This window comes from Impatiens glandulifera, chromosome 4 (assembly GCF_907164915.1).
Source record: "Impatiens glandulifera chromosome 4, dImpGla2.1, whole genome shotgun sequence".
NCBI lineage: Eukaryota > Viridiplantae > Streptophyta > Magnoliopsida > Ericales > Balsaminaceae > Impatiens > Impatiens glandulifera.
Genome location: NC_061865.1, coordinates 6,245,431 through 6,264,519, shown reverse-complemented (window position 1 = coordinate 6,264,519; position 19,089 = coordinate 6,245,431). Strand labels below are relative to the sequence as shown.

Below are 19,089 nucleotides of genomic sequence, written 5' to 3'. Positions count from 1 at the left end.
AATATCATTTCAAATGACATAAACCAAACCAAATCAAATCAAATCCAATCCAATCTTATCTTTCTAATTTTTTCGTTCAATTTCTTTGTAACCACATAAAGATTTTAGGTTTTAGGTATAATAGTCTATGTGATGTATCAATAAACCTAAATATTAGAGTGTGGCATCAATAAATATCATCAAATTTGGCCATGAAAAAGGAAAGTATCTTATGTTTTAAGACGTTTTACTTTGTTAATCATAAAAAAAACTGATATAAGTTGCTTTATAAATAATCAACTCGCACTGAATATATATTCGATCATAATATAAATTTGTATAATATATATTTTTCTCACAGATTTAATTAATTAGTTGAATAACTTAACCAAATCATTCACAACCCCTAATTAATTTGACAATTAACTATTTTAAATGTTTATTGATAAATATCTCAATTGATACTAATTCTTATAATTTTAGTTTAAAATTTTATGTTTTATTTTAAATTTGAATTTCTCGCCTATATTACAAGCATCTTAGAGGATATTGAGTAGCATTTTTCGAATTAATCACTTTCGATGGTGAATAATCGTGTAAGTTAAAATGAAAATAAAAAAAACTATTCTTCGTTTTAATCTAGTCCCTAAAAAGAACTAGATGAATTCACTTTTATTAACTTTATCTTCATCAATGATTCACTTTGATTGCATCATTTTTGAAAAATGAGAAATGATTTCAAAGCTTATTTTTTTAGAAGACATATATTGTAGACTTTATAGGAATTTGACAAATTAAAAGGGCTATAAATTAACATACAAGTGTTGAACAATAACTTTGAATCCAAAATTCTGAGTGAAAATTTATCCAAAAGTCGATTTTCTTTACATCTTCAAGATTGGAAGAAACGCGAACTAAACTCTTTGTTATATTCCTCCAGTGTCTTAGTTGCTTACTTAGTCCTAATAGTGGTCATGACAAAAAAACATAGCGTCAATATGGTTTGATTTTTTTTTTTTTAAATCTTAACATCCAAAATCAATTAATAAGTTTAAATTTGGAGAAATTAGTATCAACGGATAGGCAACCAAAATATTACTAAACTAAAAAAAAATATTTTTATTATATATATATATATATAATATTCTGACTTAATTATTTTATTATAAAATTAAAAAGTAATGAAATATTTTGAAATTATAATTATTTTAATAAGATTAATAAATTTAATTTATAAATATATATATATATATTATTTATAAATTTTAAAATTAATGATAATTTAAAATCAAATATTTTTACATAATAATTGTATTTATTATTTTTAATAAGATTAACTATTTGAAATATTTATACAAAATTAAATTTATATATTAAACTAGTTAATCTTATTAAAATTTTATTTATAAAATTTTATTAAAATTGTTAATGATTTATTATTATTATGAAATTCATTTTTAAACTGTTTTTTAAATTGATTAGAATAAATTTATAATATTAAAAAAATGATTATATATTTTAATAATATATTAAAAAAATGATTATATATTTCAATAATATATTATTTTTGATTTTATAAATATAAATTTATTTTATTTCTATAAAATAATAATATTAAATTAATTTATATACACATAAATTTGTGAAATCTTAAAATTATAAATTATAAATTTAAAATTTTAATTATTTAAATAGTTAGAATATTTTCAAATTTCAAATTAAATGATTTTAAGATTATCATAAAAATCATTTAAAACTTAAAGCTTCTAAAAAAAGAAAAAAAAATCAAAATTGAAAAGTTAAAAAATGAACTATGTAAGTTCATTTTGATTGTGAAATTAGTTAGAAGATAGAGGAGATTACCAAGAAAAAAATACGCGTACAATATTTTAAAAATCATTATGCAAATACTTTAAATGTTCTTTTTGTTATATTTCCCACCATTTATTTTCAACATTATACAAACAACGAAAATAAGTTCACCACACATACATATTATTATAAATTTGAAAGTTTCACACTTGTCATGATAACTTATTAGGAACAATTAATTTTCAAATATAACATACACACATGCATATGTTATACTAATATAGATCCTTATTGAGGCGTGGAATTGCAAAGGAATGCAATGGCTTGGATATGAACATATGATCAAGCCCCTCAATTAGCTCAATGCAACTAGTGTTTGATGTTGGGCGCCATGTGAAGGCTTGTATAAGGCGAGCTAAAAGTATGACCGACATTGTGGATCCCAAGTGTATTCCAGCGCAATGACGTCGCCCAATACTAAAAGAAAACACATGGAGATTTGGATCAGACAAATTCACTTGAGACCCATCGTCTTTTAGGTGGCGCTCTGGTTTGAATCGAAGTGGTTCATCCCAAATCCTAGGGTTTTGTCCTAGACCAGGACGACTCAATAAAATGTGGCTTCCCTTTGGTATAAAGTAACCCGCCACTACCGTATCAGAAACAGATACATGTGGCAAATTAAACGGAGCAACTGGATGGAGACGGAGAGACTCTTTCAAGCAAGCTTTAATGTAATTAAGATTGGGTATGTCAGATTCTTGGACGAGACGTTTCTTCCCAACAACCCGATCTAGTTCTTGAGTAGCTATTTCCAATAACTCGGGATGATTTATCAATTCCCCAAGTGCCCATTCAACAGCATTGGATGGATTGTCAATTGCTAGCATTATATCCTACATATGCATGCATGGATAAATGATGAGTAATGATCAAACATTAAAGATAATAGTTGATTAAGAGTTAAAAAAATGAAAGAATTTGTAACAAAAAAAAAGGTTAAGTGCGCATTTTTTGAATATCAATGTTAAAAGTCTTCTTACCATAACTTGTGATTTAATTTCCTCCGTCGTTAATAGAGAGTTACACTTGTCATCTTTAAGAGTAATTAGAATGTCAAGAAGATCTTGTTTTTCATTTCTCGTTCCATCCTTCCATTGTTTGATTCTCAAATCTATTTCAGAGTCTTGATATTTCTTTGCATTCTCTAATGCATGTCTTGTTGCTTTCTCATGGCCGTCAAGATCCAATCGACGTCGAAGAAATGGAATATAGTCAGAAATGCAAAAAGAGTACAAATATTTTTGCATAGTAAAAATCATATCCACATGCTCCTCTTCCTCGACTCCAGGCCCTCCACTCTGAGTCCCTTTTCCGAAAAATCTCTTGTTGAAAACCATTTTTCTAATCACATTTGCACAAAAGTGTCGTGCGACGAGCCTAACATTCACCATACCCTCGTTGTTCTTGATAACATTTCCGACATAGTGGACAATATTGTCAGACTCCTCAACTCTCTTATCATGCATCAATTGTAGGGAAGTTGGCGAGAAGATTCGAGAGACAAGAATGTGGCGCATCTTCTTCCACTGGTCACACAAAGGTGTTAAAGCAGTCGCTGAAAATCCACCGCTCATTAGCTCTGCTGATAGGAAATCAGGGCGCGAAGCAAAAACTTTGTCATGTTTCCTTAAAAATTCACATGCAATCTCGGGGGAGGATACAACAATCACATTAGTTTTCGCTAGGCGAAAGCAACATATCTCAACCCCCATTTTCAACATGGTGTCATGCATTTGACGAAAAACTGGTTTACCTTTTATTAGCATCAAAATGTTACCAATAATAGGCCATGGTTTAGGTCCGGGTAGTAGACAAAAGCGAGTTTTTGGATCTTTTCTTTCCTTAAATAAGAAAAACACCTTTGTTAAAGCCATTGTTAAAAGAAAGACAAATACAAGGAAGATGATGCCCATTCCTTAAGATTGCCAAAATTTTAATTGGAGAAGGATAAGATTGGCTAAGTTAAGGGTGAGAAGATCAGAGATAGGTTTGTGAACTATTTATAGATCTAGATCATATTGACAATATATAAAGTGGGATATGTTTGGTTAGGCTGTCAAGTTCATTAATGGCTTTATTTGATTCAGTTCAAATAGTTAAAATCCGACTTTAGTTGGCTACATTCAATTTGATGGATACTATTGATCTTTTCTGTTTGATGTCACTCTTTCTTAGTCATGATTTAAAGTTATTATTAATTTATAATAGAATTAATAATAGGTTAAGAAATCTCTAATTTAAAAAGGAGGTTATGATAGTAAAATTCTTGTTAGTTAAATAAATTATTATTAAAAATAAATAAATTAATAACTTAATTCAATAATTATTGGACCTTTATTTCAATATTTATAGTGTTGGGTTATTATGTAATAAACCTAAACTAAAGTGATCAAATAGGATGTTTATGGGGTACGTATATTATGGAATAAATGCGTAAAGATATCTATGAGGGTCTAATTTATAAATAACCAAAATCTAAAAAAGATGGTTATGGTCCCCAAACTACACAGCGCTACACTTGATCAGGCCTATTGGACTTAATATTTATCGATTGGTATTAGTAGGGTTACAACATTCAGTAGGAAAGACATCTCTCTTGTCTCCCAATCGACAGAGAAGTTTCACAGAGTGAGAAATCCCAAAGTGAAGTTGAGGGTTGTGCTAGATTGGAAGATCCATCAATCGAAATTCATCCCAAGTGTTAGAATGAAGAAGGAGATTGTATTAGAATGATATCTCAATTACATATGACATGTCTCTTATATAGATATTAAATTGAGTTTATAAGGAAACTAATGTTATATTATAATATACTAATTTATAATATTGTGATAGTATCTTACATATATATTGTCTTATATTCTAACATCCTTCCTCAAACTCAAGATGAAAAACGCTTGACCAACTTGAGGTTAAAGACGAGATCTTGAAATGTTGATGATGTATTTTTCAAGTTTCGGAAACTCGTGAGATCAATCTAAATACAAGATGGTAGTGTGTTGACTGATAAACCAACGAAGATGTAAAATCCCATGGGTATTGAATGCTGGGGTGAAACAACAACCGAATGAACTCCGAAGTTACTCGCGAGTCTCGAAATCCATCCAACGACGGGATGACAGTGTGTTGCATTAAGAAAACCAACGAAGAAGGTAGAATCCCATGGGAATAGAATGCTCGGGTGAAACAACACTTGTAAAACTAATTTTAACGAGAGAATAATAATGTACTGACTAAATAACTAGTAAGAAGCACATATTATTGGATTAACACCAATAAAAAATATGACATTAACTACTGGGATAAAGCACCAACTGAAAACAAACTTAGAGAATATGATTGCCGAAGAAATTAAGAACACCAATAGAATTATTTGAATTTTTTTATATTAAAAAGTATAATAATAATAATGATTAGAGCCCTCCATAAATGGTTAAGTTAACCATTGATGGAGGCAGCGAAAGACTAAATTGTGTAGCTCAAGAACAAAATTTTAGCTCTGATACCATGTCAGAATGAAGAAAATCAACGAAGAAGGTAGAATTCCATGAGAATAGAATGCTCGAGTGATACAACACTTTACCAAAAAAAAATGGTGTATATTATTGAATGGGGTTTTATAAACAATAGACCATCTCTTACCAGTAGTGATGATAACTAAAAACAATCCAACCATAATAGAATTAATATTTTTCTGTTTTGACCGGAATCAGGAGGACCGAGATAATAATTCCTGCCCCGCTTCAATTCCCGTCCCAAAATTGCCCGAATACATAAAATGATTTTATTATAATGTCATTTTGTACGTGTATATATATTTCTATTAGATTATTTTTCTCTCGAACCTCGTAAAAGTAGATAAGATTACAACTTTCTTAAGAGTTGTCTTGTCTTAAATGAGATTAGAAATCGAAAATATGATATTTCTAACGAAAGTGTTTGTATTGATCCGTACATGTTTTAGATCGATACGTTCGTGGACGGATTGATCTAATTGACTTTAGAGTCGCCATCTTAGTTTGATTCTCAAAAAAAAGCTAAGGAAATAAAATTAGAGTAATTGTTTTTAAGGATGTTCGGTGTTTGGTTACTTGTGGTAAATGGCCTCGTACTATGGCCCACACGCCTGTCCTAAATGGACAATCTCTACATTGAAATAGTTAGTCATTTAGATGTTTTGAAAGATTGTTACACTCGCATGATGAGTTCATAACTCTTAATTTGTGTTCGAGAGGATCATTCATAGGATTTCATTAGTGTTAGATAAGGTTAAAATAAACGAGTTGAACACTTTTCCATCCAGAAGGAGAGCACAAACAAGAAGTGAAAATTCAAGTTTTCTTGATAAGAGATTTGTTTGTGGATGTTAGTAGAAAATTATTGTAGAAGCACATAAGAATTTTCTTTGAAATGTTAAGTTGAATGTTTCTCCAAACGTGTTTCAAAAGTTTTGAAATTTTTTATGGTGGTGATGAATATTTTTAGGAGCATGCAAAAATTTTCTTAAGATACTGAAGTGTCCCCTTACAAGTATAAAGAGAGACAATCCACACAAATAGGTCCTAGATGTAAAACATATATTTAGTTTAGTATCAACAGGAGTTTACAGGAAGACATCATAGCACGATCAAAAATCTTTTGTATACTTTTTTATTTGTGACAAAAATAAACAATGGGTAACAAAGATACCCAAAAAATGAGTTAGGGTGCCCAAGTTATTCGTAATGAATTCCGAGCTAAGAAGGGCAATAATAATTTTACGAATTTTATCCGAAGACGCAGCCAATATGATTTCATCAACGTACAATAGAAGTTAAACTGTAGATTTACCAGAAATGAATGATCTGAAGAGTATCAAAGAGTTTGAATATAATAAACAAATCTCTTACACCATATTGTGGAGCCTATTTAAGCCCATAAAGAAAAACATTATTGGGTTTAGTTTGGATCTTGAAACCTATACGATCTCTTTAAGCTGCTCTCAATGTAAAATCGCATTTTGACATCAAGTTGATGAACGAGTCAAACTTTAGATAAAGCAAGGTTAAGAACAATTCGAATAGTTTCCAACTTAACAACCAGGCTAAATGTGTCACTACAAATACAATCCACACCAACCTATTGGATTTTTCCATCATCTACAAGACTGACTTTATGTTTCTTAAAAGAACTATCAAAATTTTATTTCTGAAAAAAATCCACATTAATCGTATGGGTTATTGATGCGGTGCGAGTCGAAGAGGCGTTTATGCGAAAGTTGCAGCATCCGAAAATATCTCGCAAGTGTCAGATTTCGACGATTGCCTAGTGTTTTTCGGGCGGAAACGTTTAGGGGCTCAAAATCGCATTTTTATTAGTTTCGGGTGTTTTTTTGCAATTTATTAAAAGTTGTTTATTTCTTTTGCAAGCTAGGGTTTGAGTATTTAAAGAATCTTAAAACACTTTGTTATGGGAAGATTATTAATTAGAAAACGAGGTTTCCTCAATATCTATCGACTTTCGGTATTCGTAAGAATCAACGAATCTTGATAAAGGTTCATCCTAACCACGCACGCTGCATCAGTTGGTATCAGTTTCCAGTCGACCCTGAGGTATGCCGCCCCAAAGACAGTCGCGCAACCCTACCCCTGGTGCTGATGATGGTGACCTTGCTGAGTTGCGACGTGAAAACGCTGAGTTTCGCCGTGATAACGACGATTTGAGGCGGCAGGTTGAATGGTTGACGCAACGGATGGATGCATCTATGCACATGCACCACCCTGAAGATGATGTTACGATGACAGATGAAAACCCTCTCGGTGGTCTTCGGAATCGATCCCCTGAACGCCCCAATCATCGCTGGGAGCAGGCTTTCAGGGTGGACATCCCTAAGTTCGATGGTAGTCTACCACCGGAAGAGTTTATTGATTGGCTTTCTCAGGTTGAAGAGATTCTGGATTTCAAGGAAGTTCCTACAGATCGTCGTGTACCCCTTGTTACGACCCGCTTACATGATCGTGCACAAGCATGGTGGCAACAGTTGAAACAGACACGTGTTCGTCATGGTAAGGCAAAGCTCACGAATTGGGACAAATTCAGGAAGCATATTAGGGCTGCGTTTCTACCATATAATTACGAACGTAACCTGTACCACCGGTTCCAGAATCTTCGTCAGGGTTCTCGTTCTGTGGATGACTATTCCACTGAGTTTTACACCTTTGTGGCTCGTGTTGACTTGTCTGAGTCCCCTCTCCAGTTGGTTTCTCGCTATATTGGTGGCCTTCGCCTCCAGTTGCAGGATATTTTGAATATGTTTGATCCCTTGACTGTTTCTGAGGCACATCAGCGTGCTTCACAGGCTGAGAAACAGCTAGCCAGGCGCGGTTCGGGTAGCTTTGGAAAACAGGTTGTCCCCACTAGTGGCATTGGTTCTTCTTCCCAGCCGGCCCATCCCACCCTAGCCCCCCCTCGCGGCACTACAGCCCCCCCGCAGGGACGTCCCGGTGGCTTGCGTTGTTTCAATTGTGGTGAAGTTGGCCATCGCCAAGCAGAGTGTCGCAACCCAAAGTCCACCAATCGTGGTCTTTTTACTGAGGTGGATGATCCTGACTCTGCTCTTCCTTCAGATTCAGCCCCAGTGTATGATGTTTATGATGATGAGGCAGCGGAGGAGTATGTTTCTGGTGATGTTGGCCCCCTTTTGGTGATTCGTCGATCATGTTTAACCCCTCGTGCTCCTGACAACGAGTGGTTACGCAATAATCTGTTCCATTCCACTTGTACCATCGGTGGCAAAGTTTGCACCTTCATCATTGATGCTGGGAGTTGTGAGAATGTGATTTCTGAGGTTGCAGTTTCGAAGCTGGGTCTGTCCACTGAACCTCACCCCAAGCCTTATCGCCTGTCCTGGCTGAGTCAAGATTGTGTTGATGCCAAATCAGCCCAAGAAGGGTGCTGCCCCCACTCATCATGCGTCCCCCCTGCCACCTTGTTGTCTCGGGGTCCTTTTCAGACCGCCATGGTTGAATCTGGCATGGTGTTTGCTCTATTTTGTTCGCTGATTACCTGTGGTGCTAGTTCTGAGGTTCCTATTCCAGTGCAGCCGCTGTTACAGGAGTTTGCAGATGTTTTTCCTGAGAATCTGCCTTGTGCCTTGCCTCCTTTGCGTGATATCCAGCATCACATTGACTTGGTTCCAGGTGCTGCCCAGCAAGGTGCGTCCTCATTCCACTGCTGCGGATTTTGTTGGTCAGTTGGCTCAGGTTCATCAGACCACTCATGACCGCTTGGTTGCTGCTACTGCCAAGTACAAGGAGAAGGCTGATTCGAGAAGGCGTGCTGTTGATTTTGAAGTTGGTGACTTTGTGTGGGCTAGTCTGACTAAGGATCGTTTTCCAGCTCATGAATATAGCAAGCTTGCTGCTAAGAAGATTGGTCCTGTTGAGATCGTGGAGAAGATCAACCCCAATGCTTATCGTTTACGCCTTCCCAGCCATGTGCGTACCTCTGATGTGTTCAATGTGAAGCATCTTGTTCCTTTTGTGGGTGAGTCTTCTTCTGATGAGGATGATGCGGTTCCAGATTCGAGGACGAATCTTTTCTACCCTGGGGGGAATGATGCGGTGCGAGTCGAAGAGGCGTTTATGCGAAAGTTGCAGCATCCGAAAATATCTCGCAAGTGTCAGATTTCGACGATTGCCTAGTGTTTTTCGGGCGGAAACGTTTAGGGGCTCAAAATCGCATTTTTATTAGTTTCGGGTGTTTTTTTGCAATTTATTAAAAGTTGTTTATTTCTTTTGCAAGCTAGGGTTTGAGTATTTAAAGAATCTTAAAACACTTTGTTATGGGAAGATTATTAATCAGAAAACGAGGTTTCCTCAATATCTATCGACTTTCGGTATTCGTAAGAATCAACGAATCTTGATAAAGGTTCATCCTAACCACGCACGCTGCATCAGTTATCAACTCTCACGTCCTATTTTTAATATGAGCATCATATTCATCATCAATGACATTTTTCCAATTCGGGTCATGAAGGGCCAACACGGATTTACATGACAAGGGTGATTTACAAACTATGAACACAAGGTTAAAGGTCGTTTTGGCCTTAAAAATCTCATTTTGGATGCGTGTAACAGGTTGTGGAGGTGGGTTTGAAAGGCTTGATAGAGGAGAAATTGAGTTTGGAGGAAGGACTATAGAAATAAAAGTGTTGCCCAGGCTGGACAGAACCGTTGCAGGTTGCTGTCCAAGTACTGTTCGGGGATGAAATTATAAATAAATGAGTAAATAGGGTGATGAAACATTATCTAAAATTAAAAAATGTGAATCCAATGAGTGTGTAATTTAGAAAATGTGATATGATCTAATATAATTTAATCGAACATTACATGATGATTTATAATGATTTTTTTGAAAAGATAAGTTATAGTATTTGTAACGACAATAATTTGATGTTATACATCAATAACCATGTTAAAAAAGATTTTTGTAGGTAGACATTAAGTTTGAATAAAAAAGAGGAAAAAGATAAGTGTGACATAGAAGAGAAAACAAAAAGACCATAAATACCTAAAACTTTATATCATAATGAGATTTATTCCTTACCATAAATACCTAACATAATGAGATTTTATATATACAATACTAATAAAAAATTATCAGTAAATATAATAATTTATGAACAAATATAAATATTGGATATATTTTAATATTTATCCAATACTTATAAAATATCATTTTTTTTATTTTTTTTATTTAATATAAAAAGTTAAAATTATATCTCCCGTGTCTAAGTGAGAATCGATTTAAATGAAAAACAAACTGTTGACAATTTTTTTTATAAATTAATAATATTTTGTAAACAACTATTTGTTAATAGAAACTATGCATGGTGTAAAGATTAATTATTTAAATATCATTTCAAATGACATAAACCAAATCAAATCAACCAATCTTTCTCTTTTCTTTCAACCACAAAAAGATTTTAGGTATAATAGTCTATGTGGATGTATCAATAAACCTAAATATTAGAGTGACAACAATAAATATCATCAAATTTGGCCATGGAAAAGGAGAGTGTGTTATGTTTTAAGGCGTTTTACTTTGGTAATCATAAAAAAAAAAAGCTGATATAAATTGCTATATAAATAATAAATTCGCATTGAATATATATATTTGATCATGAATATAATTTATTTATTTTTTTAAAACGGTTTAACACCATTTCATTAAAAGGCCCAAAAGTGGGAGGAGTCAATAATCAAAACTAGACAAACCCTAGTTTTGATTGTAAGATGACATGGAAAAGACCCAAAAGTTTCTGAATGGTGGCAATTAAATCACATTACAAAACACAGATTATAATGAACAAAGACTACAATCTAGCCATCCAACCTATGTTGTCTCCATATTAGCCTTTTGACCACATTGCCTTCTTCCACGTCCCATTCTTCTTGTGTTCTTCATGAAGGGAGATTGAATTGAAGCTGATGATGATGATGTTTGTCTGCTCTTATTGTTTAATCTTCCTCTATATGAACTCGTACTAACATAATAAAATGTATTATTCTTTAGGATTTGAGGGCTTTTGTCATTACTTTTCTCAATTTCAGTTTTACGTGTTTGAAGATCAACAACCTTGGTTTCTTGTGTGTTTTTCTTCTCTATTGTCTTTAGGTTTATCTTCTTCAGTATCCCCTATTTCATCAGTTTCGTTGATTTCTTCATTATTTGATTATAGCTTGCTTTCTTCCTTTACATCATTATTTTCTTCCTTCTCTGATTCTTCCTTGATTTCTTCCTCTGTATTTTTTCCTTGCTGATTTTCTTTAACTTCCCCAATATGCTCTCTGATTCTTGATTTTTCCGTTTTTTTTTTGCTTTTCTTCTTTTTGGGCTTTTAGGATTTTATGCTCTTCCTCAACTGTTTTTTCACATTTAGTGCTAGCATATTGAAAAGTATCACAGAAAACACACCTGTCTGGCCTCCATTCATATGAGATTTTCATGATTTTAGACTTTCATTTCCTGTCAACTACTATCATGTTCTTTGACAGCGTACTTCGAGGATGCACTTCAATGCTTATTCTAGCAAAGGTAAGTTGTTCTCCTCCTTCTGTAATTGAGTCCATGTATAATAGTTTTCCCAATAAACTTGCAAAGTGACTTAAAGCTTCTGCATTATACATGTGTGCTGGGATGTTCCAAAGCTTAAACCATATCTGGGCTGTTTCTTTTGGTTTGTTTAGCAGGTTTAATTTTTCAGACAATCTCTCCAGTTTCATACAATTTGATCCAATATAAGTATGCCCATATTTCAGAATATCATCCAAGTTTGATTCCTTCTTGAACTGCAGAAAATAGAGATCATGTATATTTGCAGAAATCTTAACTAGTCTCATCTGCTCTCATTGTTTCATTAAGACTTCCTTGATGACTGAGAATGATACTCTATTCTTCCCTATGTAGTTTTCAACCACTACATTTTCCCATTTTTTAACACATTTTTCTTCCACTTCAGTTGGCAGTTTAAATTCAAAAGAAGAATTGAGTACTTCCACTTTTGTTTTAACATTGCCCAAGTAGATTTTTCCTTTAAAAGCTTGATCCTCTATTTTCTTTCCTGTGTTATTTTTCTAGACCTCGTTTACTCTCCAGCTGGAATTGCTCCTAATAGTATAGGTCTTAGATTTAGGGGACTTCATCAGCTCCTTCATTGTTTCAACTGACTAGTTTACTATCTTTTCATACTCTTCCTTCTGTAATAAATTTCAGTCCTTAAGATAATGTACATTCATTTGGACGGTTGTTTGCTGCATTTTTTCTTTGTTGAGCACAATCTCTCATTTCTTTGCGTGCATCAGGAGCTTTGTGATTTAATTTTTCAGTCCAAAGAGATTTGCTCTTTCATTGTAACCAACCTTCCAAATTCCTTATTTCTTCCCTTGATTTCTTGCTACATTTTCTTCAGAATTTTTATCAGCAATTGGTTCTTGACCTTTGTTGCATTCCTGTTTTTTCTGGATAATTTCTTCAAGAATCCTATCAATTTCAATTTCAACTGCCTCCATTAAACTTTCCATCAAAAATTCTTTGACTTCCTTATTCTTATTGTTTTTCTTTCTTCCCATTTTAATGAAGAATAAGAAACAACAACAAAATAGAGCAATTATAGAACAGGTTACACCAGAAACCCTAGCCATTGAATAACAGGGTAAAACAAAAACCCTAACTTTCCAATCAAGTTTTGCATCTGAATAAATGACCAAGTTATTAGAGTTACCGTGTCGTTTGTGTCGTTCGTGCCGATTGTGCCGAAAACAACCCTAAACGACTAGCAACCGCGAACACCACAAGTGAACCGCGACCTTGATATCTTGCAGATCGTGCCGATCATTCCGTTTGTGTCAATTGTGTCGTTCATTTCGATCGTGTCGTTCGTGCCGATAGTGCCGTTCGTGATGAGAGAATTGACTGAAATCTCAAAAAAAAAAATCATGAATATAAATTTGGTATAATATATTTTTTTCTCACAGATGAATTAGTTGAATAACCTAACCAAATCATTCACAACCCCTAATTAATTTGACAATTAACTATTTTAAATGTTTATTGATAAATATTGATACTAATTCTTATATTTTTAGTTTAATAATTCTTGTCCGCTTCAATTCCCGCCCCAAAATTGCCCGAATACATAAAATGATTTTATTATAATGTCATTTTGTACATGTATATATATTTGGAGGAAGGACTATAGAAATAAAAGTGTTGCCCAGGCTGGACAGAACCGTTGCAGGTTGCTACTGTTCGGGATGAAATTATAAATAAAGGAGTAAATAAGGTGATGAAACATTATCTAAAATTAAAAAATGTGAGTCCAAGGAGTGTTTAGTTTAGAAAATGGGATATGACCTAATCTAATCGAACATTACATGATGATTTATAAATATTTTTTGAAAAGATAAGTTATAGTATTTGTAACGACAATAATTTGATGTTATACATCAATAACCATGTTAAAAAAGATTTGGATGTAGAAAGTTTGAATAAAAAAGACTATAAAAAGAGGAAAAAGATAAGTGTGATATAGAAGAGAAAACAAAAAGACCATAAATACCTAAAACTTTATATCATAATGAGATTTTATATATACAATACTAATAAAAATTATCAGTAAATATAATAATTTATGAACAAATATATATATTGGATATATTTTAATATTTATCCAATACTTTATAAAATATCATTTTATTTTTATTTTACTTTTTTAACATAAAAAGTTACAATTATATCTCCGTCTCTAAGTGAGAATCGAACTTTTTAAATGAGAAACGAACGGTTGACAATTTTTTTTATAAATTAATAATATTTTGTAAACAACTATTTGTTAATAAAAACTATGCATGGTGTAAAGAATAATTATTTAAATATCATTTCAAATGACATAAACCAAATCAAATCAACCAATCTTTCTCTTTTCTTTCCATTTCTGTGTAACCACAAAAAGATTTTAGGTATAATAGTCTATGTGGAAATATCAATAAACCTAAATATTAGAGTGACAACAATCAATATCATCAAATTTGGCCATGGAAAAGAAAAATGTCTTATGACATTTTACTTTGGTAATCATAAAAAAAAAGCTGATATAAGTTGCTATATAAATAATAAATTCGCATTGAATATATATTTGATCATGTCGTCCCTAAAAAAAAAGTTTGCCTTAACAATGTATGTCTCATAATTTATTTATAATTATAGCTCTTAATTTTCTCTCTAATTTTCTGCAACTCTATACAAGTAGTTACTTTATATTTTATTTCACTCATTTTTTATATTTTTATTATTTTTATCTAATTTTTCTGATATATATTTTTTAATTCTAAACAAATAGAATCCCATCTTCTTAATTTATTTCTTAATTCTCTAACTTAATTCTATTTTCTTAATTGTATAATTATCAACTCAGTTATTTATATAATATTTAAAAATAATTTTATTTTTGTTTAATTGAATTTACAACTTTAAAATTTATTACGTCAACATCACTTACTTTTTTTCAACTTCACATTTTAACTGTTTAATAAAATGTTTATATAGTTTTTTTTCCTTGTTTATCTTTACATTTCAATTATTCGATAAAATACTTACTTAACTTGAGTAATTGAGTTAATCTTAAAATTCAATATAAATATAGTTTTAGAGTTAAACATTTAATTATTTATCCAAATAATATTATATAATAAATGATGTATATATAGATAAAAATTAAAACATATCCATCTACTTATAAAAAATAATAATATCTATATTTTTTTTATTTTTTGAGAAAATAGATAATAAAACTAATGAAAGTCCTCCACCCATTATCTCTATAATCCAAAATCAATTTATTGAAAGTTTTCTAATTTCATATTTCAATTTAGTCGTTTTCTAAATAGAAAATTTAAGACTAAAACTTGAGATTACATTAAATTAAGCACACCCAAAATTTAATTTTAGGGCCGTCCATATTACTATCTACATTTAAGTTAAGTGGGATCAAGCCAATTCCAAATTTCTTTCTTCTATTTGTTTTCTCAAAATTTTTAAACTACCTTAATTTCGAATTCTAAATTCGACTGTAGATATTGAAAAAAAAGTATGATAATTATGAAAATAATAAATATATTGAGATTTTTTTTAGTTGTTATCAATTTTATTAGATATATAAATTTTATCTTAGATTTTTAAATAACAAGTATTTTGGGTTTTTAACTATAATCATAATCGTTATAATATTATAAATTTTGATTTCCAAAATCAAACATTAATTATTGTAAAATCAATTATGTATTATGCTAGCTCAAATAATTAACCTCATCATCTAACCAAAGTTGTCTTAGAGATTAAAAGTCTCAAATTTAATTTCTATTAACAATGTTATAAGTTCAAGTAGCAGTGTAGGAGCTTATTTAAATGCAGAATAAGAAAATAAAAAATATCAAACAATCTAAAACTTTAAGTGAAAATAAAATATTGTCAAAATTAAAGGTCAAAATTCTTTTAAATTTGTGGGTAAACATGGAAATTTGACATATTTCAATTTATAATAATATTATTAATTTATAATAATATTAAAATAAAGTTTTGAATTTTTAAATTTAATATAATTCAAATAAGAGAGGAAAGTAAATTAGAATTTATTATTTTGGTAACTAAATCTAATTAGAAAAATTAAATAAAAATTTAAAATTAATTTGAGATTAAAATATTTTATTTATTTTACCCAAATTAAACCTAAAAGGGGATTACAATTATTTAATTAAAATTTTAAACATAAACTATGTATAATTTACGGCTTAAAACAATTAAATAAATACCCCAAATACTCAAAAATAAAATAAATGAACATAATTTTTATTATGTTGTCAAAAATATTTTTGTGTATTAATTTGGTGAAAAAAAACGCAAGAAGGGGTTAAAAATTCGATTTCAAATAACCCTTTTATGAAAAATATAAACAGATGATCTTGTGTGGCAGAAATTATATTTAAATGTTACAATAGAACCCGTGGCCATCAGATGAGCGCCTAGGCATCATACAACGCCTTAGACGCTTCCACGCATACGAATGTAATAAAGGACGCATGCGTCCAGGTCCATACCAGATCAACTAACGGGATCGCTAACCCCGTTAGTCCAATCGCCAGTGACCGACAAAACATCAAAGGAGCGTCCGTTTTAAAAAAAATGACATCGTTTTGTTCGTCTCCTTCGCGAATGTCGGAAGCCCGCGACTGACGACCTTCCAAAAAGCTTATCTCCTCCGTTTCTCAGACTCAAACCTCCATTTTTCACCCATGTGCACGTCTCCTCCTTGCCATCATTACCCCTAAGGTAATAATTCGAAAGTTACCCTATACTTGGGCTGATAAGGACAAAACAAAATCGTTGAAGAAGAACTTCGAAAGCCAAATTGAAGTTAAATTCGTCCATGAAATCGACTAAGCTCGGGTATAAATAGTCTCCGGGTGATCTTCTTCCAATCCTTCAAACAAACATCACAAACTACAACCTAATTGAAGTTTGCCAAGAATCTTCGAAGTTGGTTTTTGAATAAACTTCTCCGGCAATCTAAGTTTCGATCTATGGCTCGGGAATGCTTCCCACACATCATTGAAGTGTTCTCCAATCAATAGTAAGCTTCCAGTTTACCTATAATTTGAATTGTGATTTAAAATTAGATTTTTCCAAGTTCGACCGGGTTGATCATTTTTAGGGCTCAATTTTGTATTTTTTCTTTGATTGAAATCATTCCTTAGATGTTTTTTAAGCTTTCTGTCGAAAGAAATTTCATCAATTCAACCAAAATCGAAAAAACCCAAATTTGATTTAAAAATTTGGAAATTTTGAATTTTGTGTTCTAGAGCTTTAAGCTTAAATTTTTTTATTCAAATAGTTGCTTAAAAAGTTTGTAAACATGTTAGGATGATTTCCAGATCATATTACATTCATCCCGATCATGTTTGATCCAACTAAAATTTAAAATAAAAATAAGTTTAAATTTCAGTTTTAAAAATTGTTGCAAATCTTGATTGATATTATTGATTTGGTTGTGTTCGACTATAAACATTATTTCAAAGTTGTTGGAACAATAATTAGTCCATGAGATGGCCTAAATCAAAAGTTCTCAATACTTGCCTTAAAAATAGGGTTGAGAAATTGATGATCTTAAAACTCGATTGAGCGAGTTTAGGGTTAGGGATTATGATCCCTATATCCATATGTTCTTTGCAGCTTACATATCATGTTTTCATGAAATGTATCAAAAGTTATAAACATGTAATTCTTCATATAAAATGAAGAACACTCAGTTCTCGACGACCGAGTCTTGTAGGACCAGGACCGAGAATCCTCGGTCCTGACCGAGACCAAGGACTAATGTTCTTGAGTCAGGACCAAGACTAAAGACCGGTGTTCCTGAGCAATGACCGAGGATTCTAATCATGGACCGAGAGGTTTGACCTAGGACCGAGACTCCTAGGTCACGACTAAAGAAGTTAGATATGGGACCGAGAGTCTCAAACCTAGGACCGAACAACCTGAATTTGGGACCGAGCCTCCCGAGCCCCGATCCAGACCACTCTTGGTCTAGACTAAGCCCGTCTGAGCCCAGATCGGAAAAAGTAGACCAAAGCCCTATGACTCTGATCCTAAGGCATGTATGGTTCCACTTTTTGAGATCCAAAATTATTTTTGTAATTATGGAGCCTCATTCCATTTTCAAATAATCCCGAAAGGTTAGAAAATAATTTTTAAATATTTTCGGGATATTTTCAAATCAAATATTTTAGTTAAGGCCCCGTTTGAAATTTAATTTTAAATTCTAACTCTTTTCTGATATTTTTCATGTGTTATACTTAATCTTATATCAACTCAATTGTAAATACGCTATTCTAAATAATTTTGTAAAATTATTTATGTAATATAAACATATCTTTGTTTAGGACTCCCGAACTACTAATTTAATGAATTAAATATTATAAATAAATCTTTTGATAGCTAGACTTTTAAAAGATAAAATCGTTCTTCGACGGACGCGGATAACATAGTCCGAAAGCCCTTTCCGAGTGTAAGAAAAAAAGAAACTTTGGTATAAAGTACTCTTGTACGCCTACCTTTTTTATTGATTTTTCTAAAATAATTTGGCGACTCTGTTTTCAAATAAATAATATTTTATTAAATTATTTATGTTTAATTAATTTAAATAGGATTTTAATCAAATTATTATTTGATCGGTAGATTATTAAAATATGAATAAAACTAATTATTTTTATATTGTTAATTTTAAAAACAGTAAGATATTATCAAAATCTTTTAAAATAATGTTTCATTTTAAAAAGATGTCTAACACATGCAAATCAATGTTAAAACGCATTAAGCCTCCTTTCGATTTCCCGTATTATCATGTGTTAATCGACACATGTTAAGCTACGGGAGAACTTTCCGGTTGGTCTTATAGCGTGTTTAATTAAAAGTTTTATCTTAAAAAAACAAATTAAAACTAAAGAACTATTGCAAGTGAGAATCTTAATTGTTTTGTGTGTGTTTAATTTGAAAGTTTTGTTTATTCAAAAAAAATTAAATTAAAACTTAAAATTTTATTTTATATTATAAAATATGACACATCCTTTTATTTAATTATATTAGACAAATGTCCACGGCCGTCAAAAATGATTTAACTATATTATACAAATGACCAATGCC

General features: G+C 31.7%; 1 protein-coding gene across 1 annotated transcript; it reads right to left on the bottom strand.

The window, feature by feature from the left end:
• Positions 1–2,066: 2,066 nt before the first annotated feature.
• LOC124934554 (valine N-monooxygenase 1-like) lies at positions 2,067–3,728 on the bottom strand. The gene is made up of 2 exons (XM_047475084.1): positions 2,835–3,728; positions 2,067–2,687 (listed from the first exon to the last, which is right to left on the bottom strand). The coding sequence occupies exons 1-2, from the start codon at positions 3,726–3,728 to the stop codon at positions 2,067–2,069; spliced, it is 1,515 nt and encodes a 504-aa protein (XP_047331040.1).
• Positions 3,729–19,089: the final 15,361 nt, after the last annotated feature.

Coding starts and splice junctions, on each gene's coding strand:
- LOC124934554 (XM_047475084.1), bottom strand. CDS start 3,728: ATGGCTTTAACAAAGGTGTTTTTCTTATTTAAGGAAAGAAAAGATCCA. Junction 2,688..2,834: donor AAATTAAATCACAAGTTATG/GTAAGAAGACTT, acceptor ATGCATATGTAG/GATATAATGCTAGCAATTGA.